This window comes from Oryzias latipes, chromosome 18 (assembly GCF_002234675.1).
Source record: "Oryzias latipes chromosome 18, ASM223467v1".
NCBI lineage: Eukaryota > Metazoa > Chordata > Actinopteri > Beloniformes > Adrianichthyidae > Oryzias > Oryzias latipes.
Genome location: NC_019876.2, coordinates 4,758,033 through 4,777,844, shown reverse-complemented (window position 1 = coordinate 4,777,844; position 19,812 = coordinate 4,758,033). Strand labels below are relative to the sequence as shown.

At 39.8% G+C, this 19,812-nt stretch overlaps 1 protein-coding gene across 4 annotated transcripts in view; it reads left to right on the top strand.

The window, feature by feature from the left end:
- LOC105356397 overlaps positions 1-19,812 on the top strand; it is a 43,436-nt gene that overhangs the window by 8,874 nt on the left and 14,750 nt on the right. For 2 of the 4 annotated variants that reach the window (XM_020711511.2, XM_023966379.1), the window contains 9 exons: positions 3,658-3,798; positions 5,281-5,413; positions 6,958-7,135; positions 7,338-7,479; positions 7,766-7,909; positions 10,806-10,867; positions 10,962-11,234; positions 11,322-11,395; positions 11,862-12,254. In XM_020711511.2, the coding sequence (XP_020567170.1) occupies positions 3,658-3,798; positions 5,281-5,413; positions 6,958-7,135; positions 7,338-7,479; positions 7,766-7,909; positions 10,806-10,867; positions 10,962-11,234; positions 11,322-11,395; positions 11,862-11,936 (1,222 nt within the window). In that variant the 3' untranslated portion in view covers positions 11,937-12,254. Of the gene's footprint in view, positions 1-3,657; positions 3,799-5,280; positions 5,414-6,957; positions 7,136-7,337; positions 7,480-7,765; positions 7,910-10,805; positions 10,868-10,961; positions 11,235-11,321; positions 11,396-11,861; positions 12,255-16,446; positions 16,588-19,812 lie in introns of those variants that run through there. The other 2 variants (XR_002875329.1, XM_023966380.1) reach the window with 1 other exon arrangement.

Sequence of the window (19,812 nt, the reverse complement as noted above, 5' to 3'; positions counted from 1 at the left end):
AGGCAGATTTGTGAAACAGCAGTACCGAACCGAAATGTACCAAACCAGGCCCTATGAAACTCTGAATTCGTACTGAATTAAGATTTCAGCGTATCGTTACACCCCTATTGGTAATTTAGCTGGTCAGGGTGGTGGATACTTAAAGCAACTACTTTATTCTTAAGTGGTTGCAGCACAGGTTTGTTACATTAGATTAGATTAGATTAGATTCAACTTTATTGTCACTACACATGTAGGTACAAGGCAACGAAATGCAGTTAGCATCTAACCAGAAGTGCAATAAGCAGTAAGTACAGAATAAAGGTCTATAGTATGTACAATAACTATACAGGTAAATATTATGGACATAATTTACAGATATTAATACTATAAGCACGATATACAGATAGGTGTACTATGAACAAACTATTCAGATGGGCTATGTAAGAGTGTATGAACACTATAGGCAGAACTATGAACATAATTTACAGTATTGCAATGGACAGTAAAGTGCATAGAAAATATTACAATGTGCAGATGGATTATACAGTGTTCCCAGATGAACAGACAGTAGTGCAAGTAATAAGTTACTGTTTTTGCTTGTTGTGAATAGATAAATAATTCAGAGTGTTGAAGAGGGGGGGAGGAGTCTATGGTGGTGTGGGGGGGGTGTTTTAGGGGTGTCAGAGGGAAGAGTTCAGCAAGGAGACAGCTTTAGGGAAAAAGCTGTTCCTGAATCTTGTGGTCCTTGTCCGGAGTCCGGACAGTCCGTGGTCAGGGTGAGAGGAGTCCTTGAGAATGCTGCGAGCTCGACGTAGACAGCGTTTCTTCTGGATGTCCTCAAGAGCAGGAAGTGGTGTCCCTGTGATGCGCTGCGCAGTTTTCACCACCCTCTGCAGTGCCTTGCGGTCAGCCACTGAGCAGTTCCCATACCAGACTGAGATGCAACTCGTTAGGATGCTCTCGATCGCACACCGGTAGAAGTTCACCAGGATGGATGAAGACAGCTGGTTCTTCTTCAGTGTCCTGAGGAAGAAAAGGCGCTGGTGAGCCTTCTTGACCAGGCTGGAGGTGTTTGTGGCCCAGGACAGTTCCTCCGAGATGGTGGTTCCCAGGAACTTGAAGCTGGAAACACGTTCAACAACCATCCCGTTAATGTGGATGGGGTCATGAGTGCTTCCATTCTTCTTCCTGAAGTCCACAATGAGCTCCTTGGTCTTGTTGGTGTTAAGGAGCAGGTTATTGTCAGCACACCATGTGGCCAGGTGCTGTACCTCTTCCCTGTAGGCAGTCTCCTCGTTGTCACTGATGAGGCCAATCACCGTGGTGTCATCTGCAAACTTAATGATGGAGTTGGATCCATGCACGGGCTTGCAGTCGTGGGTGTAAAGGGAGTAGAGGAATGGGCTCAGCACACAGCCCTGTGGTACGCCAGTATTAAGTGTGATGGTGGTGGAGTGGGTGTGACCTGACCAAACATGCTGAGGCCTGTTGGTCAGAAAGTCCATAATCCAGTTGCAGAGGGAGGTGTTGATTTCCAGGTCTCCAAGTTTAGTGGTCAGCTTGGAGGGAATGACGGTGTTAAATGCTGAGCTGAAGTCAACAAACAACATCCTAACATATGTGTTGTTATTGTCCAGGTGTGTGAGTGCAGAGTGCAGCACTGTGCATACTGCATCCTCTGTGCTTCTATTTCTGCGGTAGGCAAATTGGTGTGGGTCCAGTGTGGGTGGGAGGCAGTCTTTGAGGTGTGCTAGGACCAGTCGCTCGAAGCACTTCATAATGATGGGTGTGAGTGCCACGGGGCGATAGTCATTCAGGCACGTTGGGGAGGAGTGTTTCGGTACTGGCACAATGGATGTGGACTTAAAACATGTTGGCACAGTTGCCTGGGAGAGGGACAGGTTGAAAATGTCTGTGAAGACCCCTGCAAGCTGCTCTGCACATGCCCTAAGCACACGTCCAGGAATGCCATCCGGGCCAGCAGCTTTGCGTGCATTGATCCGGCTCAGTACAGTTTGGACATCTGAGGGGGTGAGTTTAAGGGGTTGGTGGTCTGCTGAGGGTGAGATTTTGGTGGCCATATCCTTGCTGTCGCTATTGAAGCGAGCATAAAAGTCATTTAGCTCGTTAAGGAAGGAGACGTCCGTGACTGTTGGTGTGGAGTTGCTTGACTTGTAGTCACTGATGATCTGGATGCCCTGCCACATGCGTCGGGGGTCAGAGTTGGAAAAGTGTTCCTCTACCTTCAGCTTGTAGCAGTACTTGGCCTTTTTGATGCCCTTTTTCAGGTTAGCCCTGGATTTACTGTAGGTCTGAGCGTCATCTGACCTGAAAGCAGTGTTGCGGTCTTTCAGCAGGAGTCGAACCTCCTTGTTCATCCATGGCTTCTGATTAGGGTATGTTGTTATCTGTTTTTCTGTTGTTACACTGTCAATCGTGGAGTTGATGTGATCCAGTACAGAGGAGGTGTAGATATCAATGTCCGTGTGAGAGCCACAGGCAGCCTGTGAAGCAAACATGCTCCAGTCAGTGTGTTGAAACCTGTCTTGAAGTAAAGTGTCTGCTCCAGTTGGCCACACTTTGATGGTCTTCACTGATGGCTTCACACGGTTGATGAGGGGTGAATACTTAGGGGTGAGAAACAAAGAAAGGTGATCAGACTGTCCGAGGTGGGGGAGGGGGCTAGCGATGTAAGCTCCATTGATATTTGTATAAACATGGTCCAGAGTTTTGTCTCCTCTGGTGTGGCAGGAAACATGCTGGTGAAATTTGGGGAGTACTGTTTTTAATTTGCAGTGATTAAAATCACCCGCGACAATAAAAGCAGCCTCTGGGTGAGCAGTCTGTTGTTTACTAATGGCTGCATGAAGTTCGTTCAAAGCAAGCTTGGCATTAGCATCCGGTGCGATATAGACTGCGATTATTATGGTGGAAGTGAACTCCCGTGGCAGATAAAAAGGTCTACATTTAACCATGAGAAACTCTAGGTTAGCTGAACAGTGTCTTCCAACAATGAAAGTGTTCGTACACCAAGCTTTGTTGACATAAATGCACAATCCACCACCTCTTGTCTTGCCAGAGTCATCTGCCGTTCTATCTGCCCGGAGCATGTAGCGTCCTGCTAGCTCAATAGCATTGTTGGGTACGTCGTTGTGTAGCCATGTTTCTGTGAAAACCATGATATTGCAGTCCATGAGTCTCTTACTGTGGGTGATGCGGAGTCGTAACTCATCCATTTTGTTCACCAGTGACCGCACATTAGTGAGGAAGATGCTGGGTAAAGAGAGCCGGAACGGTGTTAGCTTTAGCTTGGCTCTTACGCCTCCACGCTTCCCCCGCCTTTGTTTACGATCCCGACGCCGCCTGTGAGCACTTCCGCCCGGCCGGGTAGAGTGCGAAGCCTCGGTTGTTCTAGCGATCTCAGGGATGAGTCGAAGATTGGTGATAAAACTGCTGGTAAAGTCCTCACCGATATCCAAAAGCTCGTGTCGGGTGTATGATGTTAAAGCAAAGCTGTTCAGTACGAAGAGACCCGAGATGAGCAGGAATAATACTGCAAAATTGCAAAAACTGGAGAGACGCTGAGCCTCGCGATGTGTTCGCGCCGCCATCATCATCATCCGATGGATGTATTTCATGTATTTCCTCTGTCCCTTCTGTTTTCTTCATCTGAAGATTTTCTGGTGGAAACTGGATAGATGGAATCAAAAATGGTGTTGTTTCATGGCAAGCAGTGACTCAAGTGGAGTTGAGGACCCGGTCTGACACCGGCAGAGCCAACTCCTCACCGCAGACCACCATCATGCCGTCTGTAAGGTAAGTTCACGCACAATCCAGTTTTATCTTTACACATGTTGCTGCCACACTAGCTTATCGCTACAACTAGTCCATCTCGACATAAATGTTTCCAATGAGAGCCAAAACTTTTAAGCCAAGTTGAAAAACAACTGTATTGATTATGCCTGTTTAATAACTGTTTGTTTCTTAAACTCTGCTGTGACTGAGAAAATGCTTTATCTGAGAATAGTGTTCCTGCATTTTTCGTGGGAGATTAATCAGTTTCAAACACAAATGAAAAAGACAGATGATGTTCTTAAAGGAAAAAAACAGGTTTGATGCAGAAATCTTAAGTCATTTATTTTGTGGAGATGGAAAGATCTTTGTTAAAGAGCCACAGTCATCCGTCAGGACACAATGGTCTCTGACAGCTTTGTTTAGGATTGCAAAATATCTCAGCAAAAAGTCAAAATGACAAAGTGCAAAAGAAAGAATGGAAAGCATCTGTGGTGGTTTCAAAACTGATAACTTCAGATATTTAAAAGCTGTTCATTTGAAACCAATGTGTTACCTGTTACATTAGAATGCCAGTTCTTGCAGTATTCACAGGTGAATCTCTAGCGAAAGTAAATGTTTAAATATACCACAAGATCATTAATTTTTCAAAGCTTTTTATTTGAGCTACGTTTTATAACAAACAGTTAAGGAATGAGGGGGCTAGCCCGATTTTTGTGGTTGATGTCTGTCCTAAACTGGAACAGAAGGGTTCTGTTGTCGTGAATCTATGAATAGCAGTGGCGCCTGCATGCGCACGTCACTGTGTGAAGACGCAAATGCAAATCCAGTAACATATTTGGATGAAGGGAACAAAAAGGACTCTTGAACCTTCATCTACCTGTTAACAGCTCTAAAAATTAACTGGAGACATACAGTACTGAAAAATAAATTCCGCATTTTAAACGGAGTTTAATTGATTGGTTAAAACAATAAAATCTGTAAATAAATTCAAATACCTGGGGGTAACTTTAGATCAGACTCTTGGTTTCAACAGCCATGTCAAAAAAGTGAAGTAACAGAAATATAATTTATCAAATTTTATGTACATGAATGCTTGTGATTGAAAGTGTGACTAAAAGAAGAGAAAACGTGCTGTTGTGCTCAGTTTTGCTACGCATTTTCTTTTTTTTAAACTATTCACCACATTCATTCCACTCTGTTGAATTTCAACGATTGTATTTGTTTAGCCTTTACTTGTTCTTACTTTCTTCGGGTCAACGGGCTGGAAATAACACATTTTTCTATAACATGTCAAAAGCCATCTTTTCACCTGTCACGTAGTCAATGTTCCTTTGTGCATTCTCCCTCGTTTTGAATAAACTCTTAAAAAAATCCACATCCAAAGGCTTCAAACCACAAACAAGAACCTGTTTTATTTATGCTTATGTAAAACTCACATAAAGATCAACTGTAGTGTTGTTTCACCGCAGACACTAGATGTTGTTTGTTCTTGTTTGTCATCAGGGTTCCTTCAAACTGTCGGAGAGATTATGACCTGCTGGCTTTTGATCCAGATGGAGATACGGTTCAGTGCAGATATGGAGTCTTATCAGAGTGTAACCCCTGTACTGACCCAAGTGTCCTCTCCTTGTTAAATGTGAGTAACAGTCTGAGGTCAAAGATGAGCTTTGATCCTCTTCTCTTTTTGTCAACTGAATTTTAACTTTTATTACTGCTTGGTTTGAAAGATACTATACATTTACACTACTCTCAAATTAGTTAGGGATGTTGTGAAAACCTGTTGATGTGTTGAATACACAGTGATTCTTTCACTGCAGATTTTGGGGATATGGAAGCAATGGTATCGGGGTGATAGACACGCCTTATTTTGTGTTTTCCACATAATGGTCTCACTGTGTAAAGTGTCTTACTTATTGGGGCAAAAACCTAGACTATCTAAAAGAAAAACTTTTCAATGTAGCATCAATTTCATATTTTTTGTGTATAAAAAGCAAATTTTGTCTCTAAGTTATTCCAAGTTCTTCATGTAAACAGACATTAACAGATGGCATTGTTTATCGGACAAACAGTGCCACCTGGCTGTAGCGCGCCTTCGGGTTTGTAGTTGGCTGTTAGATGTTACAGGTGAACTTTGTCTCAAAGTGTCATCAGCAGACTTGGATCAAGACCCTACTGTCAGAGTTTGTGACAGACCCAGGAGTGGAGCTCCATCAGTGACAGTCCACAGCCATGACCAGAACCTAAGGACCTCTGACCTCAGACTTGGTTTAGCAAATGCCACCTAGCTGCAGGCCCGTTTACCAGATGTGAGGGCTACTAGGGTTTCTAGACAAACCATTTACAACCACTGACATCAAGACACCGCAGTGAGCGTTTGCAGTGGACACCAGACCATGTGGCCTGGACTATGCAGCATTGGTCGACCATCCTGTTCACCGATGAGTGTCACTGTGCACAGAAATGATGGTCATCAGCGTTGCTGGAGACGGCGATGTGAGCGATGCGCCAAGGTCAACATGGTCCCCAGGGTTGGCTTTGGTGGAGGAGGTACAGCAGTCTGGGCAGGCAGAGCAAAACCGATTTAGTTCTTGTAGATGGTCCACTTACTTACACCTCCAACTTAATGTTCATGGGTATTAATGCTCCACTACATGGGGCCAGAATTGTCACAGCTGGACCTCAAAAAGTCAAAGAGCTGCATATGGTTTGACCAGCAATGCCCCCAGACCTTAGCCCCATGGAGCACGTCTGGGATCAACTGAAGCTGAGACTGGATGACGCCCCCCTCCCCCAATCCCCAAGTGACCTGGCAGAACTGCATGTAGCACTTATGGAAAAGTGGAACGCTGGTGAGGCTGGTGAGGTTCAGGAGACGTCACTGTCAAGGTGTCATTACAGCAAATGGTGGAAATACCCGTCGTTGATTGACACGGTCAATTGTTGTAATTGGGACGATATTTATTATTGTCCTAATTTTGGGGGTAATAAATGTCAAACTAATGGAAAAGGGGTGTCTTCTAATTTATTCTTAGTAAAATCCAAGGAAACTTATTTTATTAAAATTTAAACTAAATGAGGAAAGCAGTCGTGTAAATAACAGTATCCCTAGCTTACTGTGAGTAGTGTATTTTGTTGGAAAAGACATTTGAGAATTGTTTTTGTTTCTTTATCACCTTGCAGAATTGCACTCTGTCATTCAGTCCCACCAGCAGCAGCAATGAAGGTCCATATACAGTGCAGATGATGATAGAGGACTTTCCCAGACAGAACATTACGCTCACACCAACCAGCGGTTCACCGGTGCTGATGTATCCCTTCCAGCCCCTCAGCAAGATCCCCCTCCAGTTTGTTCTTAAAGGTACAGGTTCATCTCTTTGGGAAACATCCATCTGTCCACAAACAACCTGAAGAGCCTGATCGGGTTTTTAACTTTTAAATACAGCCTTGTTATTTTTGTTCTTGTTGTGAACCAACAGTTGAATAGACATTTGGGTTTGGATCGAAATGATGCACTAGTTACGTGTTTTTCCTCTGAAAAATTGAATTCTGTTTTGCTCCAGTGGATCCTGCTGTAACGTCCTGCACTGAAGGAGTCTTTTTACCCAAGTTCCTCCCCACAACTCCAGCCAACAAAGATCGACTGTATGCGGCTGTCAATCAGACGCTGAAAATCCCCATCAGGGCAGTGGCCACCAACTCCATGTAAGACGATAGAAAGGATAAATACAAAAGTTTTACATTCAAGAGATGCGTTATTCAAAACTACTTACAGCTTTCCTTTGACTTTGACTTGATGAGGTTAGGTTTAGACAAAATTACTTACTAAATCTTTGCCCAACTGTTCAGCTGTTCCTAGCTCGTTCTACGGAGCTCCAGCCACTCAGTTCTTTACATAACAGTTTTTACGCAACAATTTTTTGTTTTATTGCGCACAGAAAGCATCACTTCCTTGATATTCCCCTAACCTCTTAACTTCCTTTTGCTGAAGGATCTCCACCCTACTGATCAGCGGGCCGCACGGTGTCGCCCAGGTCAGTGATGGATCAGGAAACTTCAACCTGACGTGGACACCCTCTGACAGCCATGATGGAGAAAGCCATCCCATCTGTTTTGTTGTCCAGGCGACTTCAAGGTTACCTCACTATAAACTCACTCAATTATTTGAGAAAAGGCTGAGCATTGTTCTAAATTAAACACCAGTTTAGGATAGTTCAATGCTTGTCAGTAACACAAAGAGGATCTTTACTGATGCCTTGGAATTTAAATAAAAGATCTTTTAAAGAAAGCTGGATAAGTTAGAGAACGATCAAGTTAACCGTGGCTCCACGTTTACTTGCTAAACACAGATTTAACTACCAGAACTCCTAAACCATTTGTGCAATCAAGTCCTACTTAGTTGATCCAGAAAAAAGCGGATTTGCGCTGTTATGAAACACTTTACAGTAGTAACTTTGCTTTACTGATACTTTACTAACCTTACGTTAGTAATTTTACTGTACGAATACCTTACCAACATTCAATTTTATTTATATAGCCCAACATTTACAACAATAGTCATCTCAATGGGCTTTATGCTGGTAATTGTGTAATAAACATGAATCATAAAGAACATAAAGTCATAAAATTCAACAGCTGATTTCTAAACTAAACTGACTTAACTAAACTGGGCATCCCTGCCCTTAGACCCTCCTTCAAGGTAAGGAAAACTCCTAAAAAATAACGGATTACGGAAAAAAAGAAGAAACCTCAGGGGTGCCCACATGAGAGAGGGATCCTCCTCCAGGACGGACAACTGGGTCTTTTCAGAAGAGGTTTAACAACTGCATGTTTAAAAGACTGTGGCACATGACCTGAGAGGTATTCATTATAGTTGATATGAATTCATTAATTAGGGGGAAGGTTTCCATAAAAAGCTTAATGGGGAGACAAGACAAGTTGATGATTTGGAGGACACAATAATTGATGTTATTTATGCTTGATCCACAGCTGTGAAGCAGTCTAATGTTACAGAGGTTTCTACGGATGCCTTCTCTTCTACCACTTCAGCCTTCTCTGGGCTGATAGTAGGAATAACTTGATTCAACTTATGTCTAATATTTGAGATTTTACAATAAAAATGTATGAAAATCCTCAGAGCTGAGAGAAACAGGAACATGTGGTTCTACTGAGCTCTTAACTGCGAGTTAATCTAGCAATAGTACTAAAAAGAAATCTTGGATTATTTCCATTCTCTGATATTAAGGCTGAATAGGACTGGTTTCTTGCTTTTTTATAATTTAAAAGGCTATGTTTCCAGGTATTCAGAGACTGCTCAGAACAGGAGCGGCAGCATTTTCTTTCTTACGGGTCGCTTGCTTAAGAAAACGTATTTCAGCGTTAAACCACGGTGCTACTCGGTTTTGTCTAACAAGCTCAGGTTTCAGGGGGCAACAACATGGAGTGTACTCCTGAGGGCTTGTAAGGCATCATTAACAAAGTGGTCATTTATACTTGGACGGATGCTATGGGAGCTGGTCCCAGAGTATTTGCTCAGCATGTTACAAAATATGTTAGAAACTGTACTAACACTTTACATAAGTCACTAACACTTTACTAAACTTACATTAGTAACTTTACTGCACTAATACTTTACTAAACTTATGTTAGCAAGTTAACTAGCACTTAATAAACTTTACATTCGTAGCCTTACCACCACTTTACTAAACTTAAGGTAGTAACTTTATCAACACTTAATAAACTTGCCATTAGTAACGTTACCAAAGCCATAATTTACAAATAAATTCTTTAAAAATCAGACAATGTCACTTTCTGGATTGTCATAGTTGAGGTTTACCTATGATGAAAATGACAGGCCTCCCTAATCTTTTTAAGTGGGAGAACTGGCACGATTGGTGGCTGACTAAATACATTCTTTTTTTTGAACACACTTTATTCAAGTATGCAGATCAATTATTGACTTTTACAGCATAACGAAATGAATGAAGGACAATTGGCATCTCAGCAAAAATGAAGGTATCAACAGGAGTCTTTCAAAGTCAGTTTCCCATGGCTCAGAAAACATTACCATAAAAATAAATAAACAATGAAACAATAATTGAAGAAGAAATATTACATTGTACACTGATTATGAGTGGAAAAGCCGCCCATAAAGGTAAACGAAACTTTCCCATTGCAAAAACACTCTTAGCAAAAACGTATCCATCTGGCCAATCAAAGTGTTCAGTCACAGGAGTCAATAAGTCATAAAACATCTCTGACCTCAAATGAAGTTTAGCTGTTATTTTTTCCATCAAACTTTCCTCAAAGCCTCCAGCCACCGTTCAAGAGTCGGGGGTGAGGTTTTAAGCCAAGATCTGGTAATCATCTTTTTTGCCACCAGTAGAAGAATTTGTATAAGTTTAACTTTTTTCTTCCCTATGCCTTCTTCTGGAAGGATGCCTATTATATAGTAAAGTGAATTTAATGGCAAGTTGACCTGTGTTATAACTTTAATAATGTTTTGAATTCCTTGCCAATATGGTATGAGAACAGGGCAGTCCCAAAAAATATGTGTGTGATCTCCAATTTGATTGCATTTCCTCCAACATAAATCAGATTTATTTTTGTCATATTTAGATATGGTGTACGGTGTCTTGAAAAATCTCATCATAATCTTCCAGTTGAACTCATTCCATGTAGGACTGTTTGAAATTTTATGAACCCCCTCGCAGATTGCTTCCCACTTTTCATCCTCAATGACAATGTTTGCCTCCAATTCCCATTTTCCTAAATACATTCTTACCCCACTCTGTATCAGAGGTTTAAGGTGAAGCTGTTCACTGATGAATAGAAGTTTCAAGTCTCTCTGAAGGTTTCAAGTTTGTGATAATGAATAAAACAATCAAGGGATCAGAGTTCTTTAACATTTTCTTATCACTTTATCATCACTTGTTGCAGTTTTTAGTGGAGGTTCTGCTAATGTCATTCAAACACACATCAAGGTTTCACCAAAAAACAAAGATGAATAACAAACTGACTTGTTCCCACAGTTCATCCAGCAGCACTTTTTATCACTCCAACTTGCGATGCGTCGTTGTGAGTGTTGGAGAAAGTGAGTCATATTCCCTCACATGCTTTGTTGTTATCTGGAGCAATATGATTCCTTTTAAATCAGTTTGTTCTTGTTTACCTCTGCATGGACACAGGTCTGACCCCATACACCACTGAACCTGAACAACTTTCCCCATCACCTCTATATATAAGCGATCTGATCCCATACACCAAGCCTAAAAAACCTTCCCCATCACCTCTATATATACGCGATCTGATCCCATACAACACTTCACCTGAACTTGCCCCATCACCTCTAAATATAAGCGATCTGATCCCATACACCACTGGACCTGAACAACTTATCCTATCACCAACCGAAGTATCCACCGCCTCAACACCAATGATCACACCTGCAGGAAATAACTGTAAGCACAACAGACTTGAATAAAAATACAGATATTTCATGGTTGATGTTAATGTGAAGTCTGCTTTTTTCATCCATCTGCTTCCAGTTGTTGTTGCTCTGTCAATTAGGATTTCCACCACCTTACCATGGGAAAACGTCAAAGATGAATTCCTGTCACAGGTGAGTCCCTAGCATTACCAAACAAGGAACAGGTTTAGATAAACTGTTCTCTTATTGGCAGACGTTTGATATGTTTAGCAGAAGACATCTAGTGTTTACTTTAACCCTTTAACATCGGAGCTTTAGCATCAGTGTTGACGTTCTTTGAATTTCTATAACTCTTCCACCATTAACGCAATTTTCATGACTCCAATGGATTCTGAAGTGGAGAAAATGCAATACTGATTTGCAACACTTTATGTTAGTAAAGTCTACCAGAGCAAAGCAGCTTTACTCAATTTCACAATCAGATGGAATTGATTTGATTGCATAGTTAGTTTAGGTGATTCAGAGAGTGTGTGTTAGTGTCACCCATGACATATCCTATAAGCTCTAGTACAAAGAGACCTAAATGTATGATTTTCTTTTCTCCTGACTGGGCACAGCCAGCAGTTTTGATCAGATCGTATCTTGTTTATGTTTCCAGCTGAAAGCTGAACTTGTTAGACGTGGACTGCCACCAGACCTGAGTTTACAGATCCTGCAGAGCCGAGAAGTGTAGATGACATCATCATCATCCAAAGTGGCCGAACCTGAACCAAAGAATGTTTCCAAAGTTGACATTGATGGATGTTTTCCGTTTTAAAACAATTTCCCTATTCATGCTTCTGTTCAGTTTCCCTAAAATATTGTTTAAATTTGGTTTTGCTTTTCTACCGAAGTTGATTTTTTTTTGTGCTGGTTGTAAATACATTTTGCAGTGTATGTTTGGAAGTGTAACTATGGCCGCATTGACACTGCAGGTCTTGATGCCCAAATCCGATTTTCTGACTATATCCGATTTTTTTTTTTTTTTTGACGACCCGCTTACATCATCTTTTAAAAGTGACCCGTATCCAATTTTTCATTTATACTATACAATGCTGAAACTATCAAACGTAGACATTCTGAGGACTACGTAGCAGCATTTCCACCTTCTGCTCTGTTTTCTACCTGACTGAGAAGGCAGCAAAAGAAGTCCACTGCAGCAGCCAGAGGCACTATGAAAACCTGCAGGTAGGACAAAACCTCAATGCAGGACGATCTAGAAATAAAGACACGTGTGTCATGTTTTCCTGCACTTCTTTTTTTCAGAAACATAACAGGAAGCTCCAGTGGAAATCCTCCAGAACACAAAGTTCTCAGGGTTCTGTGTTCTTTAAAATGAAAAGACATAAGATGAGCCACGGCAGTTTTGGTTAACAGAAAATTCCCTACTATATCAAATTTAATGTACATTTATGACAAATGTTTGTACATATGTAATCAGTAACAGTCTCCCCACTTTTAGCGCCTTTTCTGTTCACATGGAGAACAGGTTTGTTGTTTTATTTTTAGAACAAACTGCCAAAAGACTTTCTTTCATGGCCTGTTTAAGCAGAAATAAAATACTGATCCTAATCATCACTGATAGATGCTCGGTACACCACCGGAAAATGTTTTGTTTTGGCTTTTACTCAGTGATGTACATGACAAGTGGTTCAGAAGAAACTGTTAGATATCTCTTTCATTGTTGTTTAATATTTTTATTTCTTTTCCTGATTCTGCTGGTTTAATAAAGATTTAATTTTTTTGTGACAAAGTAAAGTGGTTTCTTCCTTCTAAAAGGCTTTTTATTGCTTTGGAGATCTTCTGGAGTTCTGGGGCGAAGAATCATATTAAAGGTTTTAATTACTGTTATGCTTATGTTAATTTTTTACCCGTTTCAAAACATTCATTTCATTTTGTACAAATTTTTTGACCAGAACTTATACTAAATATTTATTATTGTTGCTGACTCATGTAGGGGTAGAAAGTTCATTTTAATTTTTTTAATCTGAAAAAAAAGGTAAGGGAATTAAGGTTGATTAGAAGTAATATTGTGTTACTGTATTCTTTAATACTGGGTCATCATCCTTGTGTTAATGTGAGTTTAGTTTAATGTGGTCAAGAAATAACGCTTCAAAAAGGCAAAATGAAACGTTTTCATCTAAACAAGCTTTAGTACAGAATAATCATAATGAAAGGCATGTAAATATGAAAGTCTTCTGAAGTGTTTTTTTTTTTTTTTACACAAATGCTTTTCCATTTTCTACTTCAATACACGTCACACATGGCTGCACGGTGGCGCTGTGCCTCACAGCAAGAAAGCCCCCGGTTCAGGTCCCGACCTTTCTGTGTGGAGTTTGCATGTTCTCCCCGTGTATGCGTGGGTTCTCTCCGGGATCTCCGGCTTCCTCCCACCGTCCAAAAACATGCTTCATAGGTTAATTGGCAACTCTAAAGTGTCCCTAGGTGTGAGAGTGAATGGGTATGCGTTTGTGGACATTCTACTCTGCGACAGACTGGCGACCTGTCCAGGGTGTCTCTTGCCTTCGCCCACAAGTGGCCGGGATAGGCTCCAGCAGCACCGTCGCCCCCAAAGGGAACAAAACGGAATAGAAGATGAAAAAATGATACTTCAACACAGCTTATTCTGTCATAACTAAAAGGAAAATGCAAAGAGGGGATCGCATTTGCATTTTCACGTCCACGCTCCGAACACTTTGCATTATTCAATTCGAGAACTTTTTAAAAAAGAAATGTCAAATACAATTTTTTTTATCATTTCAATTTAGTGACAGAATAAGCAGTATTAAAGACTAAACTGAAAAAGCATTTTGGCGGATTGCTTTTTCATTTAAATTTTGCAGCTTCATTTTGAAAAGGAAAAAAGCATTTCTGGTTTTGACTTTTATTTTTAATTATGCTACAGAATCGCTTCCATATTTCTCTTAGCTTTTTTAGTTAATTTTCTATCCTTTGAGGTTCTGTTGTTTATTCTTAAAACAATTCTAAGGTTTACTATTTTTAGTCTATTTTTTTTATACCGTATTTTCCGGACTATAAGTCGCACCGGAGTATAAGTCGCACCAGCCCAAAAATGCATTATAAAGTAGAAAAAAACACAGATAAGTCGCACTGGACTATAAGTCGCATTTTAACTTCCACAACCTCAGATGACACAATCATAGCAGACTGTTGATCTCATAATTTCACAGTAATTTTTTCTCAAACTTATTTATTTATTCTTTTCATGAAGCATCATTGGCCAACTAATACTCTGTTTTCATCCTGTATTTGTAGAAACAGTTGTCATTTTTATTGCATTTCTGAATCTATGAAATCATTGGAAAATAGAATATTATGTTGTTAGCCTTCAAGATCTTACTGTAAAAAAAAGTTTGCTGATTCTCTTAACACTTAACATACCTCATACATCAAATTGACCCAGAAACATCATCTCTGTTCCTCACAAATGAACATTACAGGAGGGTTAACGATGTATTTATTTCAATTTATTTCTAATATAAGTCGCTGCGGAGTATAAGTCGCACCCCTTGCCAAACTATGAAAAAAAGTGCGACTTATAGTCCGGAAAATACGGTAATCATTTTCTACCAAACTGTCTGCAGATTGTTCTACATATTTTTAACAAAAAAATTTTGATTTTCAAACTGCACTTTTTCTTTAATATTCACAGAACCTGTGATTTGTGATTTTGTTATTTTAACACATTTTGAGGGGTCAAGTTTCTTTGTTTCTGTTGTTTCATTGATGTGACAGAAAATACCACGGGAACTACGTTTCTATTTTGGGATGTTTTCTATACATCAGATGCATTTCTTACATGGATCTTTTTCTGCTTAGTTGCATGTTATCAGATTTTGTGTTGAAGGTAGTTGAAGGATATCCCTGATGCAGCAACTTTTCTTTTTCTATGCCTGTTGTGTTTATAGTTTTGATGTTTCAAGAACCAGTTTAGCATGTTTTGTTTTTTTAAATTGTATCTACCTGTGAACTGAAGAAAGTACATACAAATCAAACTCCTCACAGTTTTAGTCCTAAAACATTTGTGGAATTTAAAGACTCATAGAGACACCCTCTTAAACAAGCTAACAAGTAAAAGCTTAAATAAATACTTTAGTCAACATGAAAAGGGTTTTAAACAAAAGGCACTTTTCTCCTTTAATTGGAAACCTTTTTACAGATGAATGATACCTTGTCTCACATCTGAAATTAGACACTTCTGGTATTTCTATCATCTTTAACACAATAGTTTGACTTTTTCCTATTAAAAGTTTTTATCCTACTTTGCTATTAGACTACAGATTAAAAAATCTATTTAAATATTGAAGAGTAAACCTTTGAAATGTTTGATTGTTTTGTGAGATAAAGTCTCATCTTTCCAACGAAATTCAAAGAAGCACCTGTGTATGATTTTCTGCTGCGTGGCGTTTCCTCATAACTCCGTGTGAGATAAGAGGAAATGTCTTTATATCTCACACTGAGGTTTGTTGATACTAAACAAAAGCAGGAGGAGCAGCAGGAGCAGGGAGGTTCACTTATTTCAAGTGCTGCTGTCTTTGGTGGAATCCAGTGCTTACTGAAGGCACAGAGACATTCACCATGTTGCTCTCGGTGCTACTTCTGCTGCTGGTCGGCTGCACACATGCTACTCATTTCTATGGCACAATGATGACGTACTATCCGAAAGAAACGCAAGGAAATGATACGATTGTAAGTACCGATTATTTACAAACGGATTTTTGAAACATGTTTTAATTTTACTGCTATTTATGTTTTCATCTGAAGGTGGTGATTCGCTACAAGTTGAACTTCCGCTCGTGCACAGATGGCGATAGATGGAGTTGCTCTGGAAATTGTGGGACTGTAGTTGAGACTCTTGATGTAGTTCAGGAGGTCACCAATGAGTTATGGTGTCAGAGAGAAGGTGTAATGACGCGGCGGCTATCCAGCAACGCTCCACTGTCACTCATGTGAGTCCAACTCTGCTTTCCACACTATTCTTTTGAGTCTTTTGTGACCAAAAATGAAAAAATTTCTCTTGAATGACATAGTTCCTTGCTGATGAAAACTTTTAAAGTAGATATAAAGTTTGGTAATTTAGCTGGTCAGGGTGGTTGATACTTAAAGGATTGAGTCTTAAGTGGTTGCAGCACAAGATTCGTTACATGGACTTTTTCTGTCCCTTCTGTTTTCTTCATCTGCAGATTGTCTGGTGGAAACTGGATAGATGGAATCAAAAATGGTGTTGTTTCATGGCGAGCAGTGACTGAAGTGGAGTTGAGGAACCGGTCTGACACCGGCAGAGCCAACTCCTCACCGCAGACCACCATCATGCCGTCTGTGAGGCAAGTTCACGCACAATCCAGTTTTATCTTTACACATGTTGCTGCCACACCAGCTTATCGCTACAACTAGTCCATATTGACATAAATGTTTCCAATGAGAGCCAAAACGTTTAAGCCAAGTTAAAAACATGGAAAGATCTTTGGTAAAGATCCACAGTCATCTGTCGGGACACAATGGTCTCTGACAGCTTTTTTTAGTCAAGTGACAAAGTACAAAAGAAAGAATGAAAAGCATCTGTGGTGCCCTTTCAAATCTGATAACTGTAAGGAGGAAACTTTATAGCATTCAAGTCTGACCTGTGTAACCAGGGGTGACAAAAATAGACTTTATGTGGAGAAACCAAACAATTGTACCTCCAGCTTGAATGAAAAAATATATTTTTTCATGTTTCTTTATGGAGAACAAATGTTGATCATTGGAAAAGGAAATACCTGCAGACTGCCAGAAAACTTTTGGGAATCAAAAACAAATATAATCTTCTCCAAAATCTGCCTTTGAAGGCAAAAATATAAATTAAAATAGGAGGCGTTCTAACCTGAATGTAATAGTTGGAAGACAGAATAAACACAAGAACTGGAAGTAAGGGAACACTGATACATGTTGGTAGATTGGCCTACACGTGACGTTCGACGTGACACACATGCGCCATTACTATGCATTGAGTCTTGCTCGTCTTATTGAGTTAAATCAAATCAAATCAACCTCTATTTATATAGCACTTTTTCGACAACAGATGTCACTCAAAGTGCTGTGCATAAAATACAATAAAATTTAAAAACAAGATGACAAGACAAACCGTGCGACAACCCCCCCCCCCCCCCGCGCAAAAACACACCCACACCCACACACACACACATCAATAAATAAATAAATAAATAAAAAAGTGATAGAATGATAGAATGTAGAGACCTGGCTTTGTCCTGAGGTGGGAAAACGATAGTTTGGGGACATGTCCACACCAGCGACCCCCCAACCCAAGTTCACGGAGAACACTACCACAGAACCCCCCAGATCCGATCAAAAGAGTCAGACCCAGGACATCCCACTGCAGCGACCCCGCTCACTGAGAAGGGTCAGTCACCGATGTGGAGGATCCCTCAGAGGAAAACATTGGAGTGTAATAAAATGTAAAAGGAATAAAATTAAAATATATATAAAACATGGACAAAAAACAGATAATTACATAAACCTTAATAGGCATATGAAATAGTAAGAGCGTCTTAAAAATTAATAGAATAAATAAATAAATGTATTTACATACACATATAAAACTAGTTAAAAGAAAAATAAATTAATTAAAATATTTAAAAATAATAATAATAATAAATTAGAAAAAAATAATACTAATAATAAAAAATAAATAAATAAACAAATAAATAAATAAATAAAAAAAAAAATAAAAATCCTAAAATTCAACTAAAAGCTAAATTAAAAAGGTAGGTCTTAAGCCTTCCTTTAAAAACATGAACAGTCTCTGCGGCCCTGAGGCTCTCTGGGAGGCTGTTCCACAGGCGAGGTCCGTAAAAACTGAATGAGGCCTCGCCGTATGTCTTTGTTCTAACTTTTGGGATAACCAAAAGGCCTGAATCAGAGGACCTCAGGGTCCGCGAGGGCTCATACTTTAAAATCATGTCAGATAAATATGAAGGCCCGAGACCATAAAAACATTTGTAAACCAATAAAAGAACTTTAAAATCAATCCTGAATTGCACAGGGAGCCAATGCAGCGATCTTAAAACTGGTGTAATGTGTTCCCGCCCCCTGGTCCTCGTCAGAACGCGCGTTGCTGAATTTTGCAGCAGTTGAAGATCTGCTATTCTTGTTCTGGGAAGACCAGAGAGCAGGGCATTACAATAATCCAATCTGCTGTTAATAAAAGCATGCATTAGCACCTCTGTACTGGCAAGAGAGAGAAATGGGCGGACTCTGGATATATTTTTTAGATGATAAAATCCTGTTTTTGTGATGTTTTTAATTTGTGGGATAAAATTCAACTCAGAGTCAAAAATGACACCCAGGTTTCTCACACACTGAGAAGTTTTGTAATTCTTTAGTTTAGATAAAACTACCTCTCTCTTGTCTTCAGAACCGATCACTAAAACCTCTGTTTTGTCCTGGTTTAGCTGTAGGAAGTTCTCTGCCATCCATGACTCAATGTCTAAAATGCATTTTAAGAGTGTGTTGACCGACTCTTCATCATCAGGAGACACAGCGATGTAGAGTTGAGTGTCATCAGCATAGCTGTGGAAACAAACGCCATGCATCCTGATGACATCCCCCAGTGGCAGCATATATAGATTAAAAAGTAGTGGGCCTAAAATTGAACCTTGGGGGACCCCACAGTTGATGTCGAAGACCCTTGAGGAGCAAGTATCCATACTTACGTAAAAACTTCGATCTGTGAGATAGGAATAAAACCACTTTAGTACAGTACCAGAGATGCCCAAACCTCTCAGTCTGTTGAGTAAAATACTGTGATCTACAGTGTCGAAAGCAGCACTGAGATCCAGTAGTACCAGAACTGAGAGCTTCTGACAATCCAGGTTACATCTAATATCATTTACTATTTTAACAAGGGCCGTCTCTGTGCTGTGGTTCGTCTTAAAACCAGATTGATATTTTTTTCAAATATGTTATTTCTAATTAAAAACTCATTAAATTGGATTAAAACAGTTTTTTCAATCATTTTACTTAAAAATGGCAAGTTGGATACTGGACGATAATTGTTATAGTTGTTTGGATCTAAATTACTCTTCTTCAGAAGAGGCCTCACCACTGCCGTTTTAAAGGCAGCAGGGAAGACACCTGTCTGAAGAGAGTAATTTACTATATTTAAAAGCTCAAACTCAAAGAAGTCATAAAATGTTTTCAACAATGATGTGGGGATTGGGTCTAAAAGGCAGGTGGTTGGCTTTAACTGGGAGAAAACCTGACCAAGTCCCACAGCATCAACCAGGACAAAACTTTCCAGTGTTTCCTCTGATAAATACAATGCTATAGATTCATTAAAAGCAACACCTTTTTGAATTAAAAGAGTAGATCTAATAGCATTGATTTTACTCCTGAAGTGGTCTGCAAAACTCTCACATACAGCATCTGAGGCTGCTATGGAGGACCTTTGAGAGTCTCTTTTAGTTAAACTGTCTATTGTTTTAAAGAGAACTCTAGGATCATTTTTGTTTTGTAAAATTAAGTTTGAGAAGTGGAGGGTTCTGGCTTTTTTT